At 35.4% G+C, this 25,859-nt stretch overlaps 1 protein-coding gene across 1 annotated transcript; it reads left to right on the top strand.

Annotated features, from left to right (window-relative positions):
* Nucleotides 1-8,144: 8,144 nt before the first annotated feature.
* Nucleotides 8,145-24,251, top strand: LOC141505665 (complement C5-like). The gene is made up of 5 exons (XM_074211694.1): nt 8,145-8,227; nt 15,029-15,118; nt 17,743-17,826; nt 19,145-19,283; nt 23,434-24,251. The coding sequence occupies exons 2-5, from the start codon at nt 15,043-15,045 to the stop codon at nt 23,561-23,563; spliced, it is 429 nt and encodes a 142-aa protein (XP_074067795.1). The 5' UTR covers nt 8,145-8,227; nt 15,029-15,042; the 3' UTR covers nt 23,564-24,251.
* The last annotated feature ends 1,608 nt before the right edge of the window (nt 24,252-25,859 follow it).

A 25,859-nucleotide genomic window follows, 5' to 3' on the forward strand; every position in this document is an offset into this window, starting at 1 on the left:
AGAAAAGTAAAACCCAATCAAATATGTAGCTATGCAAAACATATATCTGCATTAACCAAATCCCAAAAAATAAAGAAAAAAAGAATAAAATTTATTTCAATCTGTACTATTTGTATTCCCTATCAGAAAGTGGATAACAAGTTTTATATTGAGTTATTTGAAACTGGTTGGTCCATGAGTAGATCAGTTACTAAGTCTTTCAAAATTTATTATCTTTTCTATGTTGCTATTATTTTCAAAATTATTTTCCTGATTCTGCTCTTCATCTGGAATCTGTTGATGTAAGTCTTCTTAATTTTTTTTCTGAAACTAACCCCTTCCTCATTTATTACAACACAATTCCTTGAAATTCATATGCAGCTACCTATTTAGCAGCTGATGACCATCTCTTCATTTTCTAATTCTGTCATTCTAAAAGAGCTGTTTAAATTTTTTTTTTATACATATGGTTCCTTTTCCTCTTTCTTTGATTTCTTTTTTTGTATCAGTCTAGTAGCACTACTGCTAGGTTAATAACCTTTTGAGGCATAGTTCCAAACTTCTTTTTATAATAGTTGGTCTAGTTCATATCTCTACCAACAGTGCATTGTTATACTTGTTTTTCCAAATTCCCTCCAGCATTTGTAATTTTCTATTTTTTTCCCATCTTTAGCCATTTTATCTGATTCATCAAAGTTACTTTAATTTCCATTTCTCTAATTATTAGTGATTTATAATAATATAGATAACATATTTCTTCCTCTGAAAACTATATCCTTTGAGTATTAATTGGGAAAGTTTTTTTTCTTAAACACTTTAGAATTGAGACCTCTATGATATAAGCTTACTTCAAACATTTTTTCTCAATTTCTTCCTTTTTAAAATTTAGCTGCATTAGTTTTGTTTGTATAAAAAAATTTTAATTTTATGTAATCAAAATTATCAATTTTACCTTATGAGAACCTCACAATCTCATTTGGTCATGCAATCTTTCCCCATGACATCTAATTTCTTCTATGCTCTACTAATTTGCTTATGATATCACATTTTATATCTATATCATGTACCTACCTATTTTGAACTTATCCTGGTAAAGAGTGTAAGGAGTTGATCTATACTTACTTTCAGCATATTACTTTCAAGTTTTCCCAACAGTTTTTGTTGTTCAGTGAGTTTTCTCATATTTTTGTATTTATTAAAAATAAGATTACTATGATCATTTGGCTCTGTAAATTATAGGATTAATCTGATCTACTTGCCAACCTCTGTTTTATTTTTCCCTCCAAATAAAATCTGGCCTGTTTATTATTTGAAAATACAAATATAATAGTCTGAATGTTAAAAAAAAAAATCTTAAGTAAACCCACATAGTCAGTGTTCTTGATGTCAAATTTTAGCCATCTGGTTAGATTTTCAACATTTTTCTGTTCTACTGTACTTGATCTTTCTTTTTTAAAATTGAATTTTATTTTTAGTTTTAAATTCTCTTTATTAGCAATGATCACTTGGCCTCAGTTCATATTAGTCTTCTCAGGATTTTCTGAAATCATTCCCATTATCATTTCTTATAGTGCAATAGTATTTCACGATAGTCATGTACCATAACTTGTTTAGCCATTCCCCAGTAGATAGGCTTCTTTTCAGTTCCAATTCTTTGCCACTACAAAATAAATTGCTATAAATATTTTTGTATGGATGTATCTTTTACCCTTTTTTAAATCTCTTTGGGGCAGAGACCTAATATTGTTGGGAAAAGGGTTTGCACAGTTTGCTAACTTTATGGCAAGACAATCCATCTCTCAGTTCCAGTATTTTCTCTGGTTACTCCTATGACTGGAATGCTCTCCCTCCTTCACTTTGCCTACTGACACATCCCCCACCTTCAAATCTCAACTAATATCTCATCTTTTTGCTGGAAACCTTCACCAATTCCTCTTAATTCTAGTAGTTTAACTCTGTTAATTAATTCTTACTAATCTTACACTAAAACTTGCTTTGTATATAATTATATGCCTATTTTCTCTTTAGACTGTAATCTCTTTGAATGCAGAAATTTTTTTGCCTATTTTTGTATCCCAGCACTTAGCACACTGTTTGACTTATAATAGGTTCTTAATAATTTTTTAATGATTGATTTCTAGAATGGTTGGACTAGTTCACAGTTCTACCAACAGTGTACAGCTTTCCTCCAGCATTTGTCATTATCCTTTTCTCTTGTCTTATGAGTGTGAGGTGGGGCCTCAGAATTGTTTTAATGTTTGCATTTCTCTAATTGTTAGGAATTTAGAACATTTTTTTTTAGGTTTTTGCAAGGCAAATGGGGTTAAGTGACTTGCCCAAGGCCACACAGCTAGGTAATTATTAAGTGTCTGAGACCAGATTTGAACCCAGGTACTCCTGACTCCAGGGCTGGTGCTCTATCCACTGCACCATCTAGCCGCCCCCAATTTAGAACATTTTTTAAAGCAACTATTAATAGCTTTTATTTTTTTCCTCTAAAAATTGTCTGTTCATATCCCTTGATCATTTATCAATTAGGATCAGGCTCTTATTCTCATAAATTTAGCTCCATTCCCTATATTTTTGAAAAATAAGACCTTTATCAGAAAAACTTGCTGAAATTTTTTTTCAAATTTCTTTTTTTCTTCTAATTTTAGCTGCATTGGTTTGTGCAAAAACATTTTACTTTTATATAATCAATATTATGCATTTTACTATTGTTGGTCTATTATTTGGTCATGAATTCTTCCCCTTTTTGAAGATCTAACGGAATTTTCTCCATGTTCTAACAATTTACTTATATCACCCTTTTTATCTAAACCATATATCTATTAAATATCTTGGTATATGGCATGAGATGTTGATTTATGCCTAATTTCTGCCAGCCTACTTTTCAATTTTCCTTACAGTTTTTGTTGATTAGTGAGTTGATTAGCTGTCCCAGTAGCTGGGATCTTTGGGTTTATCACTAGTTTACTAATGCTCATTTGTTTCCGTTTTCGGTTGTTTAATCATTTTTCATGACCCTCTTTGGGACTTCCTTGGCAAAGATACTGGAGTGATTTGCCATTTTCTTCTCCAGGCTATTTAACAGATAAGAACATTGAGAAAAGCAATGTGACTTACCCAGCTAGAGTTGAGCTCTAGTTCCTGACTCCAGGTCCAGGTCTTTATCTGCTGCACCACTTACCTGCCCCTTGCTTCTGTATATTTCATACTCTAGTCCAATAATCAGTCCCACTATTTCTTATCTAGTACCAGATTGTTTTGATAATTATGGCTTTGTAATATAATTTGAGATCTGCCTACATCCCATCCTCATTTTTTTCATTGAATTTCTCAACTTTTCTGACCTTTTATTCCTCTGCATGAATATTATTATAATTTTTTGAGCTCTATAAAGTAATTCTTTGGTAGTTTGATATGGTACTGGATACATTAATTAATTTAAATAGCATCATAATTTTTATTATATTATCTCAGCCTATTTCCTCTATTTAGATTTGTTTTTTTATATGAAGAGTATTTTGTAACTGTGTTTATACAGTGCCTGTGTCTTAGCAAGTAGACTCCCAAGCATTTTATATTGTCTTTAGCTATTTTATTTTATTTTATTTGACTTTTTGCAAGGCATTGGGGTTAAGTGACTTGCCCAAGGTCACACAGCTAGGTAATCTGTGTCTGAGGTCAAATTTGAATTCAAGTTCTTTTGACTTCAGGCTGGTGCTCTAAACACTGACAATTTGCTGTCCCACCTATACCTATTTTAAATGGAATTTCCTCTTTAGTTTCTTCCTCTTGATTTGACTTTACTTTCTATCCTTCAGCTTTGTTAAATTTAATTGTTTAATGAATTGTTCTCTAAGGAAATTATTATATCGTCTGTAGAAAGCGATAGTTTTATTACTTCTTTGCCTATACTTATTCTTTCAATTTTTTTTAATCTGTTGCTTTAACTAGCATTTATAGTACAATTTTTGAATAGTAATGGTAAGATGGACATCCTATTTCACCCCTGATCTTATTGGAAAAGCTTCTATTAAAGATAATGCTTGCTCTTGGTTTTAGACAGATACAAAAATCTATATTCATTCCTATGTTTTCTGGTGTTTTTAATAAGAATAGGCATTGCATTTTGTCAAAAATGTTTTTTTCATCTACTGAGATAATATGATTTTTGTTCATTTTCTATTGAAATAATCTATTATCCTCATAGCTTTCCAAATATTAAACCCCTTGCATTCCTGATATAAAATCCAGTCTGATCATAGTGTATGATCTTTATGATCTGCACTCTCCCCACTAATATTTTATTTAAAATTTTTACATCAAAATTTAGTATAGAAATTCATTTGTATTTTCTCTCTACTTTGAGTCTTTCTGGTTTAGAAATATGAGTCATAGAAGAATTGATAGGATTTCTCCTTTTTTCTAAGTTTGTGTAGTTTTAGAAGTAATTGTTTTTTAAAATGTTTGTTAGAATTCACATCAAAATGCATCTGGTCATGAAGTTTTTTTCCCTTTGGGCATTCATTTATGGCTTATTCAATTTTTTCCTCCTAAGGATAATTAAGTATTCAATTTCCTATTTTGTTAATTTGGATAATTTATATTTTTGTTAATATTAACTAATTTTATTTAGATTTTCAAGGATTGGGGAGGGCATATTGGGTGAAACTATTAATTGTCTTCCTATCTTATTCATTGGTTATGAATTTCTTTTTTCATTTTTTATATGGATAATTTCATTTTCTTTCTTTTTTCTTAATTATATTAACCAATACTTATCTTTTTTGGGAAAAATCTCATACTTTCATTTATTATTTCATTTTTAAGAAGTTTTGGGGGCAGCTAGGTGGCGCAGTGGATAGAGCACCGGCCCTGGAGTCAGGAGTAACTGAGTTCAAATCTGGCCTCAGACACTTAATAATTACCTAGCTGTGTGGCCTTGGGCAAGTCACTTAACCCCATGGCCTTGTAAAAACTAAAAAAAAAAAAATTTCAATTTTGTAAGTTCACTTTGATATTCAGAATTTCTGTTTCAGTACTTGTTTGATCTTTCTTTTTTTAGTCTGTTGACTTTTCAGGATTTTTTTAAAGTTACATATCCAATTTATTGATCTGCTTTTTTTAATTGATGAAAGAATTAAAATTTCCCCTAAACACTACTTTGATTGCATCCCACAAATTTTAATATATTTTCTCATTATCTTTAATGGAACTGTTGCTCATTTCTTCAATTTGTTTTTTGATCAACCCATTCTTTAGAACTGTTATTTGGTTTCCAATTAATTTTTAATATATAATTATTTTAAAGGACCTTTATTGAGTATGATGTTAATACATTATGGTAGGAAATATGTGCATTGAATATTTCTGCTTTTCTGTATTTTATGCTCTAATATGTAGTCAAGTTTTGTAAAGGTGCCATGCATAACTGTGAATATATTCTTTTCTATTTCCATTTAATATTTTCCAGAGGTCTATCATATCTGACTTTTCTAAAATCTATTCAAGTCTTTAACTTCTTTCTCGTTTATTTTTGGTTTAATTTATTTAGGTCCAAGAGGGATAAGTTGAGATACTCTTATAGTTTTACTGTTTCTTCTTATAATTCATTTAACTTTTCCTTTAAGAATTGATATAATATGTGTTTTGCTATATCTATGTTTAGTATTGATATAGTACCTTTTAGAAAAATGTAGTTTCCCTGTTTAGGTCTTTTGATTGGATTATTTTTGTTTTGTCTTAGATAAAAATTTCATTCCTACAAGTTTTACAGCTGAAATAATTCTGCTCAAGCCCCTTATTTCAACTCTGAGTATCTTTCTGTTTCGAGTGTGTTTCTTGTAAGCACCATATTGTTGAATTCTGGTTTCTAATGCTTTCTACTATTCTCTCCATTTTATGGATGAATTCATCTCATTCACATTATTAACTGTGTATTTCTCTCCTTTATTCTTCTCTTTTCCCTTTGTCCCTCTTTCAAGAATTTTGTGGCTTATGACTAATGACTTTTCTAATCTACCCTCTCTTCTCCTTTACTCAACTCTCTTCTCTTACCTACTTTCACATTTCCTTGTTGGATACTGATGTATTTCTGTAATCATCTGTGGGTATTTTCCCCTCCATTAACTAGTTTATAAGAGAGTGAGATTCAAGTGTTATTCACTTTTGAATAAACTTCTCTTTGCTCACCCCATTGCTGTGAGATATTTTTCCCCATTTTCTTCTCCCTTCACCTCTTTCCCAGTGCATTCCTCTTCTTTACCTCTTTTTTGAGAGGATCCACAATACAAAAAAATTCCACCCAGTCCCTCTGTCTAATTATACATTCTCTTTGATTGTTGATTATGAGGTTCTGAATAACACCTTCCATATATAAGAATGTAAGCAGTTTAACCTTCTTTAGTCCCTTATGATTTCACATATATGTTTATCTTTTTATACTTCTCTGATATCTCTGGTTGTATGTTAGATTTTCTACTCAATTTTGGCATTTTTATAAGAAATGCTTGAAAGTTCTCTTTTGTTAAAAAAAAATCTATTTTCTCTTGTATTATACTCAGTTTTTCTGAATAGGTTATTCTTGATTGTAAGCCTAGCTCTTTTACCATATTACAAATTCTCTGTTTCTTTATGGCAATGGTTGTTAAATCATACATGATCCTGATTATGGTCCATTTGTACTTGAATTCTTATTTTATGACTACATACAGTGTTTTTTCCCTTGACCTGGGAGCTCTTGATTTTGACTGACAGTTAATTATATAGTATATATTATTTCTGAAAGCTTCCTTTGGCAGGTTTATTTCAGTAGGTAACTGGTAGATTCCTTCATTTTCTACTTTGCCTTCCAATTCTAAGATACCTGAACAGTTTTCTTTTATGAATTCCTGAAATATGATGGCTTGGCTCTCTTATTATCCATGGCTTTCAAGTAGTCCAGCTAACTTTTTTTTAAATTAAAGGCAATGGGGTTAAGTGACTTGCCCAAGGTCATACAGCTAGGCAATTATTAAGTGTCTGAGTCTGGATTTGAACTCAGGTGCTCCTGACTCCAGGGTGGGTGCTCTATTCACTGCGCCACCTAGCTGCTCCAGTCCAGTTAACTTTTAAATGATCTCTCCTCAATCTGTTTTCTGGTCAATTGTTTTTCCTATGAGAGATTTCACAAATTTTTCTATTTCTTCAGTCTTTTGACTTTGTTTTATTATTTCTTGAAGTCTTATAAAATCAATACCTTCCATTTGGCCAATTCTAATTTTCAAGGAGTTATTTTCCTCACTAAGATTTAGTACCTATTTTTCTAAACTATTAATTCTCTTTTCTTGTCTTTCTTTTCTCTTATTATTTACTGCTTTCATTTGGTGTTTAAAATAATTTTTAGCATCTTCTTTTAGTCTGGCTTTAAATCTTCTAGGAATCCTTGTTTAATTTGTGTCCAAGCTTCATGGATCTTTGAGATTTCACTTTAGATTTTTTTTGTTATTCTTTTCTTGGGTATTTGTATTCTGATCTTCTGTCAACAAAATATATTTGTGCTCTTTTTTTAGTTTGCTCATTCATTTAGCCTTTGGACTTTTTGGCCCAAAGTCCAGTGGTTAATTTCTACTGCACACTGCTTCCTCCTTTAATAAGTTAACAGTTGGTCACTTGATCTCTCTCAATTTGCTTCCATTCCTGCAGCTGAGGTCACATTCTACTTACTGTGGAATTGTTGTTGGCATTGTTTGTCCTTCATTTTTGAAGAAGACCTTGACATCAAGGAGATGATGGGTGTGGGAGTGCTGTGCTTTTAAACTTTTATTGGCACACCACTGAGAAAAACCATTCTATTTCCCGGCCCCCAAAATTACAAATTATGAAAACCTCCTTTTTTTTTTTTAGGTTTTTGTAAGGCAAACAGAGTTAAGTGGCTTGCCCAAGACCACACAGCTAGGTAATTATTAAGTGTCTGAGACCAGATTTGAACTCAGGTACTCCTGACTCCAGGGCCAGTGCTTTATCCACTACGCCACCTAGCCACCCCTGAAAACCTTCTTGTATCCCTCCCTATCCTTCCCTCTATGATTTGATAAGAAATAAGAAAGTCAGACAGGAAACTATGTTAAACATTTGAAATCCTTTCCTTATTATCTTCCCAATTTTTTCTTTACTACAGATAAACAATGCACCATATTTTATAATCTTCTCCAGAGCAAACTGGGAAAAGTATGTGAAGGATCAACCTGTGGTTGTGTGGAAGGTAAATTCCATTCTGTGATCTGCACATTTCTGCAGGATGGGAGAATATCTGGTCTGTATATTTTTCTGCAACTTTCTTTCTTTTCTTTTTTTATGTTTTTTTGCAAGGTGATAGAGTTAAATGACTTGCCCAGGGTCATATAACTAAATAATTATTAAGTGTCTGGGGCCGAATTTGAACTCCTGATTCCAGGGCTAGTGCTCTATCCATTGTACCAACCTAACTTCCCCTTTCTACACCATTCTTAGCTTTGGTTAGGGGCTTGTAAGATTTCAATGCTCCAAAAGAAGCATAATTTGAGAGGAAGTCTATTTACGTCCTCCTGGTATGAATTCTGCACATTACTGACCCATATTGGAATCTATTGGTTTATTTGGTTGGAAATTTCAACAGACTATTGCTTGATTTGATAACTATTGGCCTGCTGAAAGACTAAGTTTGGAGCTATTGAATGCTCCCCTTTAGTCTGGGGCTTATATTCTTTACTCCAGGGGTCAGAACTGTAGAGCCTCTACTTACTTCCCAGAAAGGGCAGCTAGTTGGTGCAGTGGATAGAGACTGCCTGGAGTCAGGAGGACCTGAGTTCAAATCTGAATCCAGACACTTAATAATTGCCTAACTGTGTGACGCTGAGCAAGTCACTTTAACCCTGACTGCCTCTCCTCCAGGACATCTACAGTTGTCCTGATTCATATCTGGTCACTGGACGCAGTTCTGGAGGAGAAAGTGAGGCTGCTTCACAGCACCCCCTCACTCAAATCCGATTCATGTGCTTGTCATGGCCTGACCTCCAAGATGTCATGGACTTCAAGAAAGAAGGACAAACATCATCACTTCCCAGAACTTGTTCTGTGCTTAGGCCAATGCTCCCACCCATTTCTCTCTACCTCAGATAACAGTGGGTGGTAGGCAACAAAGTTGTCAGATGGTATCTGTTTTGCTTGCTTAGGAATCCTTAGACATCTCTTCCTGGTGTCCTGTCTCAGCTCTAACCAGTGGACTGCTAATCTACACCATGCCCACTCCTCTCCAGAGATCATCTCCCTCTCTATCCATCTTCTAAGCATCCCTGGGCTGGAAGAAATGACTTAATGACCTTTTTATTTTACTGATCAAAATTCAGTCTGATACATTCTTTGAGAAAGTATAGAGGGAAAACTATACTAATACTTCCTCTCCCTCCAATATCTAGGTTCTACCTTTTAAATTGTTTTTAAAGATGCTTTTTGTTTCCTAAAATTTCAGTATTTATATGAGGATGGTGTATCCTTATATAAAATTTTCCTGAATAATATTATTTCACAATAATTGTGCCTACCAAAACCTCACTTTAAATTTACAATATCCCCTCAGTGATATCATTTGGCCAATCACCTTCTTGTAATATTCCTATGCAAGTAGGCTGTTCTACAAAATTATTTCACCTTGTTTTCCTGGAACCAATTAAAGATGATTACTTAAAGTGTTTTATTTTTTTACATATTAAAGAAAGGCAAAGGAAGGAAATGAGCCTTTATATAGGACCTATATGTGCCAAGCATTATTCTAAGCATTTTTTCCCTCTGTATAAATAAATGTCTTTTATTTATTTTAAAATTTATTTTATTTTTAATTTATGGAACAAAAGCATTTCCATAACATAGTAATAAAAGGATGATTTAACATGAAACAGCAAATCTATTATATACAACTTGCTATTTCTTTTAAATAGATAAAGTTATCATGAAATTTCTTTTTTTCTTCCATTCCCCTACCCTGCTTTAGAGATGGTCATGATTAGACAAATATATATGTGTATGCATGCATATATGTATATATGTTCATGTCTGTGTACATGTAAAACGCATACTTCTATTTATCAGTACTTTCTCTGGATATGGATAGTATTTTTTTCATATCTCCTTTATTTTTTAATTGATATTTTATTTTTCCAATTACATATTATGAAAGTTTTTCAACATTCATCCACCTACATATTTATAAGTCAACCACCCTCCCTTCCTGTTTCTCTCCCCTCAGCCCCAAAGAGTCTGGTAAAAGTTGCATATATCCTTTTGTGTTTAACATGTTTATATTTTATCCATTTTTGTGACTGGGGAAATGAGAACTAAGGGAAAAGGAAGAAAACCATGGAATAGGAAGAAAAAAAACAGGAGAAAGTTTTTAAAAAGTGAACATAGTATCCATTCAGATTCTCTATCTTTTGGGGGTTTTTCCCCCTCTGGAAATGGATGACATTGTCCTTAACAGATTTCCCAAGGTTGTCCTAGATCTCTGAACTGCTGAGAGGAGCTGCATACATCATAAACGTTCAATTCACAATGTTATTGTTAATGTGTAAAATGTTCTCTTGGTTCTGCTCCCTTAGCTCAGCATCAGTTCATGTAATTCTTTCCATGCTTCTCTAAAGTCCAAGAATTTTTGGTTCTTATAGATCAATGACATCCATATATGATAACTTATTCAGCCATCCCCACTTGATGGCATCCCCTCAATTTCCAATTGTTTGCCACTACAAAGAGAATAGCTATAAATATTTTTTAACATGGGACTTTACCCATTTTTTACAATTTCTTTTGGATATATAGGGACCTGTCATTTATGTTTCTGTATTCAGTATTCTCTTGTTTCTTTTCACTTTGCTCTTCACCATTTTATGCAAAGTTTCCCATGCTTTTCTAAGATCATTGAGCTCTTTGTTTCTTCTTTTTTTTTTTGTAAATAATATTTTTTCCAATTACATGCAAAATAGTTTTCAACATTCATTTTTATAAGATTTTGAGCTTCAAATTTTTTTCTCCTTCCTTTCTTTCCTCTCAGCCCTTGACTTCCAAGATAGCAAACAACCTGTATAGGTTATAAATGTGCAATCATGTAAACATATTCCATATTAGTCTTGTTGTAAAAGAAAAAGCAGACAAAAAAGAAAAACCACAAAACCAAAAACCAAAAAAAGGGGGAAGTAGTATGCTTTGATGCATTCAGCCCTATGGTTCTTTCTCTAATGTAGGTAGCATTTTTTGTCTTTTGGAATTGTCCTGAGAAGAGTTATGTAAATCATAGTTGATCATTACACAATGTTGCTTCTACTATGTACAATGTTCTTCTGGTTCTGCTCACTTCACTCAGCATCAGTTCATGTAAGTCTTGCCAGATTTTTCTGAAATCTACCTGCTCATCATTTCTTATAGCACAATAGTATTCCATTTCATTCATTTACCAAAACTTGTCCAGTCATTCCTCAAATGATGGACATTCCCTTACTTTCCAATACTTTGTCATCACAAAAAGGAACTCATCATTTCTTATAGAACAGTAGCATTCCATCACAGCCATACACCACAGTTGGTTCAGCCATTCTCCAATTAATGGGGATCCCTGTAATTTTTAGTTCTTTGACAATATTTGTGAATTTCCTATTTTATTTTTGCTCTCTTTTTTTCCTTTCTCAACCTCTCTATAACCCTATCCCTGTTATCTTCCCACACATTCTAATTTCCCATACTGCCTAACCCTTCAAGTGTCCTCCTCCCCCAGCCTCTAATCCCAATCTGAACACCCCTCCAATAGTCCCTCCTTAATCCTCTCCCCCCACTCTTCCAAATCCCAATCTATATCTAAAAATCCCTCTCCCATCCTGTCTTCTGGTGTTCTCACCTCTCTACATGTTCAGAAGATTTCTCACTTTTCTACCCTTCCCCAATGTTTCCTCCTCAACCCAGATAAGAATAAGTTTCTAATATTACCAAACCTCTACCCCCACCTGATTCCTCTATTAGTTATTCTTTCATGCCCCATTTTTATAATATAACTGCTCCCTTTTGCCTTCTCCTACTCAATTTTATCACCAGATCAAACACAACTTGAACCCTAGATAGAATTCAGGAAATAACAGGAAAGGAGGATCTGAATAGAAGAACAACATTATTGACAATTCAGGATTAAAACTTGATTATTCAAAACACTTTTCACAAATAATATCTTATTTGATCCTTACAACAGCCTTATGAAGTAGATTCTCTTACTATCTCCATTTTATAGTTAAGAAAACTGTTGCAAGTAGAAGTTAAGAGACATGTAACCAGTGAGTGTGTGAGAACCTGTTTGAACTCTAGGCAATTAGGGTCATCTTTTTTTTTTTTTGGCAAGGCTTGGGGTTAAGTGACTTGCCCAAGGTCACATAGCTAAGTAATTATTAATTATCTGAGGTTGGGTTTGAACTCAGGTCCTCCTGACCCCCAGGGCCAGTGCTCTATCCATTAGGGTCAGTTTTTTGAAAGCTTCTATCAGTAATTTTCCATGGAACTAGGGGCTGAAAAATAGTACTTTTCATCAAAGGAGGATGATTATTTAATGCTTCATTCCTGTATGAAGGACAGAGTTGTTGAGAAATTGGAAAAGGAAAGGTCCTATTTCTTCTGGCCTTTGACATTGAAAAAGGACACGTGTTTATAGGCTCTCTTCAGGAAGAAGCTCCAGGAGGGAAAGAGATTCTGGGAAGAAGTCAACATGTACAGGTGCCAGATCCCTGAAGAGAGCCTAGAACCTCAAGTATCCTGTCTCAGAGTCAGATGCCAGAAGAAATAGAATTCCTTCTCTCCCAAATTTTCAAAATCTCTTCCCCTCATACAGGAATGAAGCATTAAATAATCATTCTCTCTCAATGAGAAGTTTTAAAGAAGAGACATTTTTCTTAGCTGAATGTGGCCCATTTTGCAATTGGATATTGTCTAGCCTCCTTTCTAAAATACTAAATAAGCAGACACTTCCATCAATTCCAGGAAAATCTAGTCAGAGAAGATGAGAGGCACCAATTTTTCACTTTTCAGCAGGTTTATCAGCCAGTCAGCAAGTATGTTTAAAATGTTTTAGTATCTCTGCACAGCCCAAAGTTACTGATGTAAGAGTGGGGATCTAAATATATAGAATGACGGGGTGGCTAGGTGGTATAGTGGCTAAAGCACCGGCCCTGGAGTCAGGAGTACCTAGGTTCAAATCCACCTCAGACACTTAATAATTACCTGTGTGGCCTTAGGCAAGCCACTTAAGCCCATTTACCTTGTAAAAAAAAAACCCTAAAAAAAAAAAATATATATATATATATATAGAATGTGAGGGCTAGAAAGAAACTTAATAAAAAATTTTAGAACTAGAAAGAGCTTTTGAGGTGATCTGCTCTGCCTTCCATTTTTGAACAAATAAGGAAACTAATTCTGTGAAGTGACATGCCTTACTCAGGGTCACACAGCAAGTTAGTAGTGACAGAGCTGAGACTTGAATTCAGTTCTTCTGCCTCCCCATTCTGCTATGCTGCATGGAACCATACATTGCACACTGTTCCACACAGGAGATGTTTAACAAGCATTTTTTGATTGATGGTTAATTGTAACAACAAAACCCCTATCCAGTCAAAGTTTCTTGATGATTGTGATTCTATACACTACTTTAGTGTGTAATTGAACCAAGTATTCAAACTAGGGCATGGATACTGGAAAAGGACTGAAATATTTTTCTTCCAAAATGTCATTTTCTTACTCTCATTTGCATACTCTTTGATCCAGCCATACTACATCTCTTATCCCCATGCTTTTCCCTACCTGGAATGTTTTCCCTCCTCGTATCTGCCTCCTGGCTTTTCTGGCTCCCTTCTAGAAGAATTTTTTAAAAATTCCTCATCTGCTAGTGCCTTTCCTCTGTGATTGCTATTCATTTCCACTGTATATATTTTCAAATATGTAGTTGTTTTTTTTTTTTTTGCATGTTGTCTTTCTTAGTGGAAAGTGACCTCCTTGAGAGCAGGGACTGTTTTAACATTTCTGGCACATAATAAATCCTTAATAAATGTCTATTGACTGATAATTGACTACTTGCTAACTTGTTAGGATGTTTCCTTCTTTTTAAAACATTTAGTTCTTTAAAGGATATGACTTTTATCAAATTATCAATAAAATAATTCATTCAAAAATCCTTCAGTCCCTTCAATTAAGGTCTTTGTTAGGAGAACTAAGGAGATATGTAAAGATAGGACAAAGTCTCTTTGCCCTCAAGGAATTTATAATTCACTTGGAAAATTAAATCTATGCCCAAATATCTATTGTACAGAGCAGAATATGACAAATATATGAGGGGCATAAAGTACTAAGTACTCAGATGGGAAAAGGTCAATTCTAGTTTGTCAGATCCAGTGAAGTTTCATGGAAGAGTGTGATTTGAGCTAGACCTTGAAGAATGAGTAATATTTCAACAGATAAGGAAGAACAGATAAGGTATTCCATGTTTAGGGAGCACTACAAACAACAGTGTAGGAAAATATGTATGTATTTGGGATTATCAGTTAGTTCAGTCTGATTATAGTATAGGGGATATGGTAGAAATAGTATGAAATGAAACTAGATAAAGAATATGGAGTCATCTTTAGGAGGGCCTTCCATTCTAGGCTGAATATGTGGACTCCAATGCAGTGGAGAAATAGGTAACCATGAAGATTATCTACCTACCTTTTAGGCCAATTCAACAAAAATTCATTAAGGTTTTACTGTGTGTAAGACACTGCATCAGGACTATGCAATGGCCACTTCTGCTAATGATATAGCTTCTTGCTTCTTCAGAATTTCTCTACTATATTGGGGTGAGAGTTCAGGAATTGAGAGATTTCAAAATTATATTGGCCTGAACATGAGCCCATGGGAAACCCTGTTCTCTTGCAAAGAGCTTATAATGTTATTACCTCATACTGATTCTATATATATATTTCTTGAAAAAAAAACCATCAACAATGATTTTAAAAAACCACACCAACAGCAGATTGTGGGCAAATGAAGAAAGAGTTAGACTTAACAATCTCTGCAGAAGCCAGAAAGAAGGCAGCCTGCCAAGAAGACATTGCATATGGTAAGTCTGAACAATAACTTATATTTCTATGGCAATTTGCATATATTATCTCATTTTATCCTCATAATTGCCTTATTAAGTAGATAGCACAAGCATTATTAACTACATAATATAGTTCTGTCATGCAGTTTTGTCATTCTTTCCTTACAACAACCCTGTCAGTCAAACAATGAAAATGTAACATGGCCCCATTTTACAGATGAGGAAACTGAAAACTCAGACCAATGAAGTAACTTCTCTAAGATACCAAAGCTAGTAAAAGTTAGAATTTAAATCCAGGCATTCTGACTGGAATTCCATTGTCCTTCCCACTATGTCTTATTACCCAAAATACTTACTCTCTTGTGAAAATGAAACTCAAGAATACAAAATTTAGGACATTTAAGTACAGAGATTATGTGACTACAATATCTTATGTGTTCTTTTTGAAGGGAAGGCCATCATTTCCCAATTGTGTGTCCTTCAGTGAAGAAATGTGATTTTCATTAGTAGTAATAAGACTGACGTGCATGCACAATTGAGACTTTAGCCCATTGAATTCCTTTGGATTGAAAAGATGAAAATATATTCCAAGAGAGCTTTTCAGAAACCACAGAGAAATAATGTTTGGGGAATGTGTGCTGCCCACTGATTGAGAAGGGGCAAAGGCAACTTGGGAATTTCAATTAAAAAAAACTTCAAACATAAAAAGTAAAAAAAAGAATATTCAGTAAATAAACCTCATATACATTTGTAAAGAAAACTGCTCAGTTTCATTCCTCTCGCCCTGAAGGTCTGGTGCATTTTAATGGAAGAATGACATTTAGACTGTATTTTTACATAGATACACAATAAAAATCTAGTTTATAGTTGCTTTTCTTTGTTCTTCTTGTTTTAATAGGAAGAGGATTGTCCTAAAACATTAGAACAAGAAGCTTCTTTAGGATATAAAATGTTGAGTCACAGAACAAGAACTTAAAGGCCCTTTCTGTCTAGCTAATCCAAATCCCTCATTTTGCAGTGAGAAAAAGAGTGCTAGAGAAGGGAAGTGTCTGGCTCATGGACACACTAGCAGAACTACAACTTGAACCTACTCTCAGTGTCCTTTCTTTGACACTAACTACATTGCCTCAAATATTGTACTTAGCAAAGATCCTTTACAGACTTTTTAATAAGTTGAAACTTGGGAGGAAATATTGACTTATTGTGACAGTTACTCTCCTCAATCTATTTTAGCAATAGATGATCTCTTCAATATAAGTTATATAGAGAAACATGATTTATTTTACTTGGTTATTTTTTTCTCGAGACAGCATATTCACAACAAAAACAGAATTTAATTGCTCCCTTTCCCCTTACTAGCAATGGAAGCATTTCCTGCTCCCCACTCTTTAAATTCTCCCATGATCACCATAAAGAGAAATGATTTGAAATTCAGGTCTGTAGATTAGTTGGACACATAAAAATATAGAAACAGAAGGCACCTCAGATCATGGAATGTGAAACAGAAGGTACCACCTAATATAATAGAGGAGAAAACTAAGGCCCTCCTATGTGCTTTAAGCAATAAGTTTGCATGTCCTTTATTTTTTAAATTTTTAAAAAATTAATATTTCATTTTTCTCAATTGCATGTAAACAAATATTTTTTACATTCTTTTGAAAAAAATTTTGAGTTCCAAATTTTGTCTCTCCTTCACTTCCCTCCCATCTACTTGAGAAGGCAAACAATTTAACAAAGCTTATAATGTGAGGTCATTGCATGTCCTTTGGATGAGATCTTTTTAAACTTCATAGTATTGAAGGTCTCTTTATGTAGTCTATATATTTCTGATCCTAGAAAATGTGAGGAAAGGGTACTTGAAATTAATGAGACCTTTATTCTAATTAGCCCAAGCTAAGGTTTATAAATTAAGGTAAGGAAATCTCCAATAAAGTAGTTCATGTTGGAAACTGTCTCTCTCTCACCCAGATTGCTGACCAGCATGGAAACTTTACTTATTCTGTTCCTGATCTGGCCTAATTCCCTTCTCCTTAGGCATCCTAGTGCCCCCTTACTCTTGTAGGCTTACCATAATGGTGCTGAAATTATTATAGCCACTTGATCGACTTTGGTCCTGTGGCAGCTCAGAACTTCTGGGCTCAAACAATCCACTAGTCTCAGCTTCTCCAGCAGCAGGAACTGGTAGATAAGTAGCACAGTGGATAGAGTGTGGGGCCTGGAAGACCCGAGTTAAAATCTGGCTTCAGACACATACTAGCTGTGGACTCTGAGCAAATAGCTTAAACCTCTTTGCTTCAGTTTCCTCATCTGTAAAATGAGCCAGACAAGGAAATAGCAACGCAGTCGAGCATCTTTGCCAAGAAAACTCCATTTGAGGTCTTGAAGAGTCAGATGTGACTGAATAACAAAAGCAGATACTATGTGATCCTAAAGTAATAATTTAAGAGCATGAGAAATATGTTCATGGCTCTTAAAATAAATCATTTAAAATCCTCAGAAACAAAGTATTATCAATTTTATAATTATCCTACCTTAGAGTCAATTAAGATAACTCAGATTTTAAAAAATATATAACTAAGCTTGTATAATATATATTGTTGCTTATCAGAAAAAGTGTCTTGACTGTTTGTTTTCTTTTTTAGCTTATAAAGTCAAGATTTCAGACATTGCTCAAGAAAATAGTTTTGTTAAGTACACTGCAACCATTCTGGATGTCTACAAGACTGGTGAGAACATAGTCATTCATGCAATAAATGTTTTCCAAATACTTACTATATTTCTTTGCTATAGCTAGAGTTTGGCAACTGGAACTTTCCCCAAAATATATAGGGTATTGAGCCATGTACTTTTTTAGCAGGTGAATATAACTGAGCTTAGCACTCAGCTACCAGATGATGAGCTTCCCCTCCCTCCCTGACCCTTCACCCTGACCCATTCCATCTCCCCAACAGCAGGAGACCCAATATCTCCTTCTATCCCTGCCTTTATGCATAGTACTGGTGTGCCCAGGTCCATTTTGGGACGCTTGCCCCATATGCCAGAACCCCAGTTACCATTTTACTTCTTGGAAGATTTGTAAAGAAACATAAAAAAGTAAATAGGATCACAGATTTTAAGCTAGAAAGAACCTTCCCAATCAATTGGTCCAAATCTCTCCCCCCACCCCATTTCATAGATGGGGATCCTGAGACCTGAAGAAGGGAGACAAATAGGCCAAAATCACACAAGCAATAATGGCAGAGTTGACCTGCATGTTTAGGCTCCAGGACTCCACTGTATCTTCCAACCTCCCTACTCTCAAGAAACTAGAGGAGTAGATAAGATAGAGACCAAAGAATTTTAAAAGAGAAGAATATGTTGCCTCATAGGAAAGATGACAATGTTAGGTGTACCTCTGGTCCCTGAGAAATCAAGGAAAGTTTAATGAAAGAAGTGGCATCTGGACTGGTACCTGCTGTGCCAACTCAAAGGTTTTCAGAGGCTCATTGACTTAAATAGGCTACCTTAGAGGTCACCTAGCCCAACACCTAGCCCAACATTTCATAAATAAGGAAACTTGAAGCGAGAAGGGTTAAGTGGCAGTTAAGTTGTGAAATGTTTAGTGTGGTATGAAATGGAGCTAGGGACACCTGAGTTCAAATCCTGCCTCACTTATTAGCTGGGTGACCCTCGGAAAATCACTTGACCTCTTAGCCTGTTTCCTCATTTATGAAATGGAAACAAAAATAGTATCTATCTCCCAGGATTGTTGTATGGATCAGCTGAGATATTGAGTGTAAATTGCTTTATAAATTATAAAGTGCTATATATTTGCCATTTATTATTATTATTATTATCATCATTATTTTCATTATTATTATTAATATCATCATCATTCCATGACTTGCCCAAGTTCACACAGGTTCTAAGTACCCAGATGCTCTCAGCTAGGATCTCCTCTGGAGAGCATAATGTAGATTGGGATAGGGACAGGAAAGGAAGGAGGTGTAGTGCCCTTACAACATTAGGTCATCAGGTTATTCATTGTACTACTTTGTTTTCCAGGGAAAGCTCTTGCTCAGAAAAATGCTGTAGTCGTCTTCATTAAGAAGAAAACATGTACAAGCACTGACATCAAAAAAGAGAGACAGTATTTGATCATGGGAAAGGAAGCACTTCAGATCAGATACAATTATAGTTTCAAGTAAGTCACTAGTGTGTTTGGAGAGGGGGAGCTTTCCTTCAAACTAAAATAGCTGACCTGGCAGGAGGGTCAGCTTCATTCTGAACTGCATGAAATCCCTATATTCTTAGTATTAATTGTTTTAATAAGGTTACAGTTCATCCTCCTTAGTATTAATAACACAGGAATTGCTATCAATGGCAAATTCAATTTTTATAACTGAAAAAGAGATGTAGCAATGCCTCACTTACCTAGGATCCCATGGGAATGAGGATCAGAATATGACTGAGTTCTCCAGATGCCTGGAACCTACCTAGATCTCTTTTCTAAATTGTTAAACACTTCCCCTTGCCATATTAAATAGTGTATTTGGAGCACTATTTAATTTAACTGCACTGATTTAGGGTCACCACAAAGAACAACAGTTGCTATAACATGTAATAAAATGGGGGCAGGTGGTGGGAAGGAGGAACAAGTAGGCATTGATGTGTGTGAGAACTATGTCTGCTTATGCCAACTGATTCTCCCTATATCACTGCATTGGTTCTCCATTTTTCTGTCTTTCTCCTCTGCTATCAATCTGTTCTCTGATGCTTTTAATCTTACTTTACCAAGAACTGTATGTAGGCCTGAGCATGGTTCTATGTCTGTCTGCTGAGGAAAATGCATGAGTCCAAAGACTTTTTTCTCACATCTGAATTCCTACAGTGGCAGCTTCTGGGTGTCAGACTCTTGCTAAGTGGGATGTTGGAGCACATAGAAGAATGGACATCATCAGTCAAAGCATTTATTAAACATAGTAACAACACTCAAGTAACTCACTAATGGGAAACAAAAACATATAGAAGTATATACAGAATGAATACAAATAAGTAAAAAAAGTGTGTGTGTGTGTGTGTGTGTGTGTGTGTGTGAGAGAGAGAGAGAGAGAGAGAGAGAGAGAGAGAGAGAGAGAGAGAGAGAGAGAGAGAGAGCACAAGAGAGCACCAGAAATTGAGTGGTCAGAAGAGCCTTCATATAGAATGTGCTGTTTGAGCTGTCTCTTAAAGTTTGTTTGAGGCAGAAGCCCAGAGATGGAAAATGGATTGTAATTAAATGCAGCAGCTGGGTGACACAGTGAGTAGCATGGCAAGTCAAGATTCTGGAAGACTTAGCTCCCTCAGTTCAAATTTAGACTCAGATACTAGCTCTGTGACCCTGGGTAAATCACTTAATCCATTTGGCCTCAGTTTCCTTCTCTATAAAATGAGTTGGAGAAGGAAATGGCAAACTACTCCAGTATCTTTGCCAAGAAAACCTCAAATGGGGTCACAAAAAAATCAGACTTGACTGAAAAACAACTGAACAAAAGCAAAATATAAGGACTATTGAGGAGTTCAGGTTGACTAGCTCACAGGGTGCAAGAAGATAATGTCCATTAAGGCTGGAAAGAAAGATTAAGGAAAAGTTGTGAAGCTTTAAAAGCTAAACAAAAGAGTTAATGTTTTAAAACTCTGGAATTGACTGAAAAGGGAATGATATAGTCATAAGTAAAATCATTTTGGTAGTAATATGTAGGATGAATTGATGCTATTATAGGGGGCAGCTAGGTGGTGCAGGGGATAGAGCACCAGTCCTGGAGTCAGGAGGACCTGAGTTCAAATCTGAATCCAGACACTTAATAATTGCCTAACTGTGTGACTTTGGGCAAGTCACTTAACCCCATTGCCTTAAATAAATTTAAAAAAAATTTTAAATATGCTATTGTAATAAGTAGAGCAGGATTTGGATATGAGAAATACAGTGGGGATAGAAAGAGCAATATTTGGCAACTGATCATGTAAATTGAAGGAAAGTGAGTGAGAATATTACCAAGGGCATAAATTTGAGAAACAAAATAATAATACCTTATACAAAAATAAAAGAAGTTTGAAAATATGAAGAATCTAGGGGAATCTTTAATAGCAATGTCAGTCTTGGATTGGAGAGACCTTTGGTCTCTACCTGATTCACCCAATCTCTTACCTATGATTCCAAGAAGCTGTAGCCTTAACAGTGGCCACACCTCAGTAAAACTGTCTCAGCAGATGGGTTAAACCAGGATAAAGGTAACTAATTGCTTCAAAACTTGTTAGTGAATTAGGGGAATGTCTACCCTAAGCATGTGAAGTCTTCCTCTGGCAGAATGGGTGAATGAGAACAATTCATTTCAAAGGCCATGGTGGTCAAAGCTGGCTGAAGCAAGTGCTGTGGAGCACCTTGATGTTGCTTATCTGTCTAGGCATTGTCAAGGTTATTGTCAGGCATCTTAACTTTTGCCTTTCCACTGGACTTCAATGACTCAAGAAAAGAGATTAAGGCTGATGACTATTCAACTCTGCCTCACTTATATCCAAACATACTCAATTCACACCCAATTTAAGACATCACCCAGGATGTCATTGTTCCTCTTCAAAAACAAAAGACAGTTGTTGATAAGGGACTGAAGCTCAGGGGAGAGAATGGGGCTACCTAAACAAATATGGGAGATGTTAATTAAACCTATGGGAGCTGATGGGGAACAGAACCTTGGGGAGCACCCCACCATTAGAGAAGATAATATAGATGATAATCCAACAGAGGAGATTGAAAAGGAGCACTTAGGCAAGTATGTGGAGAACCAGGATAGAAAGTGTTGCAAAAGCACAGAGGCTGAGAAGGGTAAGAGCTATTGGGTATTTTTTTTTAAGATCTTTAGATTTGAAAATTAAGAGATCATTGGAAACTTTGAAGAAAGCAGTTTTAAGTAAGTGACAAGCTCAGAAGACAGATTGCAAAGACCTGAGCAAGAGTAAAAGGAGAGGCTATGAGTATTAAAAATAGCAATACCAGGGGCAGCTAGGTGGCATAGTGGATAAAGCACCAGCCAGCCCTGGAGTCAGGAGTACCTGGGTTCAAATCCAGTCTCAGACACTTAATAATTACCTAGCTGTGTGGCCTTGGGCAAGCCACTTAGACCCATTTGCCTTGCAAAAAAAAATAGCAATACCTTGGATGTGAAAGAAGGGAAATCGAGAGGATAAGAGCTTGAGAGGAGAGAGGGTTCTAAGGAGAGGATTTTTATGATTGAGTTTTTTAAGGATAAAGGAGACTTGAGTATGTTTGAAATCAGTGGCTACTGAACCACTAGATAGGGAGAAATTGAAGATTGGAACAGGTGGCCTGCTTAAAGTTAAAATCTACTAGAGAAGATAGAAAATGAGATCAAAGGTATTTGATCAAGGGCACATGTAAATGGATTAGCCTAGACAAAGAAAGGGGTTATCTAATTGTCGGTGACTGAGAAAGAGGGAAAGAGTGGGAAAATGATGAAAAGAATGAGAGAAGAAAGCGTTCGTATCAAATGATTTTCCTCAGTAAAATAGGAGACTGGGGCTTCAGCTGAGAAAGAGGATAAAAATGGAGATATGGAAATTTTGAGAAAAAAAAAAGATTGGAAAAACTTTTCCCAAAAGTAAAACGGGAAATTAATTAGGAGAGAATAAATGGATTGTCTTGTTGCAACTGGAGATGGATGAGATGAATGTATAATGTACCCTACCCAGTCTGCACAGAAGTGTAACATCCTTCAGCTCTCTTTAATGGCGTAAGAGAAGGAACAGAGGAGTCAGATGGCTAGAGTGATACAAGGTGGAGGTTTAATATAGGATAAATATCAATAGGACAAGGATGCAAAGGAGGACTGGATCAAAATTGGAGATGTAGGGAGGTGAAGTCAGAGCAGGGGTAATGGCCTCAGGGAGGGTTAGAGGACACTGGAGGCCTCCATAAGGGGAGAGAATGAATTTAAGAGGTGGGAAACAAAGGAAGAGATGGAATGTTAGGATGTTATGTCAGAAAAGGGAATGTTGGAGTTTTAAATTAGGAAAATGAAATATTTCTGGGACAGTGAGAGCAAATATGTGACCATACCAATGTGTACCTTTAATGAACTGAAAGTCATGGGATTTAAGGAATTGTTAACCTGGAATTTTGTCATAGAAGTTGGTTACTTCTTGCATGTCAAATCAAGGCGTTTTTTTCCTCAGGTTTTTTGTTTCTTTGTTTTGCTTCTTTTTTTTTTTTTTTTAATAATGCCAAGAGGGACTTAGCTATGCTGGTATTCTCTGTTCTTGATTATAGCTGATAAACTTGTCTTCATTTCTCTTGACAGATACGTGTATCCTTTGGACTCCCTGACCTGGATTGAATATTGGCCTTCGGATGAAACTTGCCCATCATGTAAAGATTTTATAACGAATTTGGAAGAATTTTCTGTAGATATCTTTTTATATGGTTGTTAAGATACTTGAACAAATTCAGCTCAAAGTGATATCCACATTGGGCACTGCAAGAAAATTAACCCAGGCAGAAGGGGGAGGACCTCAAATTTGTAGCTGAACCTAGGATGCTCTTTATTTTCTCTCTAATTGACCTAGACCCCAAGGTTGTCATCAGAGACCTGGGATAAAGGGGAGGGCTAAGGGAGGCAGAGTCTCACACAACCATGGGTTACTATGTGTGGAGATAAACCCAGGCAGACTAGAGACCAACCCTTCCCATCCAGAGCAAAGATCTTTCCTATTTGGATTTGTTACTTTCCAGGCCTCATTAAAACTGTCTAGTTTGATCTTTTTTTTTTTTTTTAGTCATTTTCCCTGAGCTCTTTAGCATTCAAACCTGGACTAACTTGGAAAGCCCCCTTCATTTCTATTTTGTGGTACTTGCTTTGATAAGATAATGATTTTAAGAGCTGTAACTTTCTACAATAGCATGGCCTTGGGGGACAATGTAGAAAAATACACCCAAGTCATTGGAAACCAGAAGCAACAAATTGGAACCCCTCCTAAAATAAACCGCCCAGGAATGCTTCATTGGGCCAAAATAACAGATCCATTGAAATGTAGTATCTTACCCAAACATGCTCACTCCTTAGAGGAAAATACAGGGAAAGAGAAAAGTGATCATTAAAAATTGTGCTTGGCATTTAAACTGTGCTTAAAAAAATGTGTTATTTTATGCAAGCTCAGCACCATCGGCACAGTCCTTGGCAGAACAAAGCAAGAACAAAGGCATTACTTTGGAAGGGGAACAAAGTTTCTAGAAAGCTAAGTGCTGGGGATCAGTGGTGTTTTGGATGTACAATCTAAACAGGTCCAGGTGAGTTCACATATCACCAGGAAATGTGAAGATCACCTGTCCCAAAGTCACAAAGAATTCATTCCCTTAATCCTGCTTTGTTAAGAATAAGTTGGGGCGGCTAGGTGACACAGTGGATAGAGCACTGGCCCTGAAGTTGGGAGTACCTGAGTTCAAATGTGGCCTCAGACACTTGGATTACCTGGCTGTATGGCCTTGGGCAAGCCACTTAACCCCATTGCCTTGCAAAAAAACTAAAAAAAAAAAAAAAGTTGTATTTTTACAAATAGAAATGAACTACTTTCTGAAAGTCTAAAGACCCTTCTACCTCAAGGAGCTACAGATGTAGTAGCTTCCTTTCTCTGTGTGACCTTGGATGAGACTTGTTCCCACTCTGGTCTCAGTTTCCCTTCTATCAAACAAGGACATTGTTTTTGATGGTGTCATTTCCCTTCCAGATCTCAAATGCCATAATAAAGAAAATAGATAATTTGGAAAGAATATCAAACAGAGCTAGAGGATTTGGATTTGAATCCTGAGTCCATTATTTATTAACTATTGATGCAGAAAAAGACACTTAATCATTCTTAAACATTAGTTTCCTCCACTGTAAAAAGGAAATGGGGAGTAGAAGGGAGTTTTAACTAAGATAATTTCTAAATTTACTTCCAGCTCTAAATCCTACGATCTCATGTAATTAGCACTGCCCACCTATAAAACTGTGCATTCCCTTTGACCTAGCAATGCCATTAGTAGGTGATTCCAAAGAGATCAAAGAAAATTAAAAGAATCTCTATATACAAAAATAATGATAACTCTTTTTGTGGTGGCAAAAAATTGGAAATTGAGGGGGATGCCTATCAATTGAGGAATGACTGGACAGATTGTGACATCTGATTGTGATGGAAAACTATTATCCTATAAGAAATGATCAAGGGGGTGGTTTCAGGGAGAAAAAATCATGGCAAGACCTATATGAACTGTTGCAAAGTGAAATGAGAAGAATCAGAAGATCATTGTTCACCATACCAGCAATGTTGTAATGATCAATTGTGAAAGACTTGGCTACTTTGATCAATACAATGACTAAATGACTCATGATGAGAACTGCTATTGGGGTGGCTAGGTGGTACAGTGGATAGAGCACAGAACCTGGAGTTGGGAGTATCTGAGTTTGAATCTGACCTCAGACACTTAATAATTACCTAGCTGTGTGGCCTTGGGCAAGTCACTTAACCCCATTTGCCTTGCAAAAACCTAAAAAATCCAACTGCTATCCATCTCCAGAGAGAGAACTGATGAATTCTGAGTAAAAATTGAAGTATAATTTTTTGACATTTTTCTTGCTCTTTTTGAAATATGGCTAATATGGAAATAGATTTTGCATGATTTCATGTGGATTAACCTTAATAGGTAAGGGAGGGAGTGGGAAGGAGGGAGAGAATTTGAATTAAAATTTTA

This window comes from Macrotis lagotis, chromosome 1, assembly GCF_037893015.1.
Source record: "Macrotis lagotis isolate mMagLag1 chromosome 1, bilby.v1.9.chrom.fasta, whole genome shotgun sequence".
In the NCBI taxonomy this organism is placed as follows: Eukaryota; Metazoa; Chordata; class Mammalia; order Peramelemorphia; family Peramelidae; genus Macrotis; species Macrotis lagotis.

Coding starts and splice junctions, on each gene's coding strand:
- LOC141505665 (XM_074211694.1), top strand. CDS start 15,043: ATGAAGAAAGAGTTAGACTTAACAATCTCTGCAGAAGCCAGAAAGAAG. Junction 15,119..17,742: donor CCAAGAAGACATTGCATATG/GTAAGTCTGAAC, acceptor TTTCTTTTTTAG/CTTATAAAGTCAAGATTTCA. Junction 17,827..19,144: donor TCTGGATGTCTACAAGACTG/GTGAGAACATAG, acceptor TTTGTTTTCCAG/GGAAAGCTCTTGCTCAGAAA.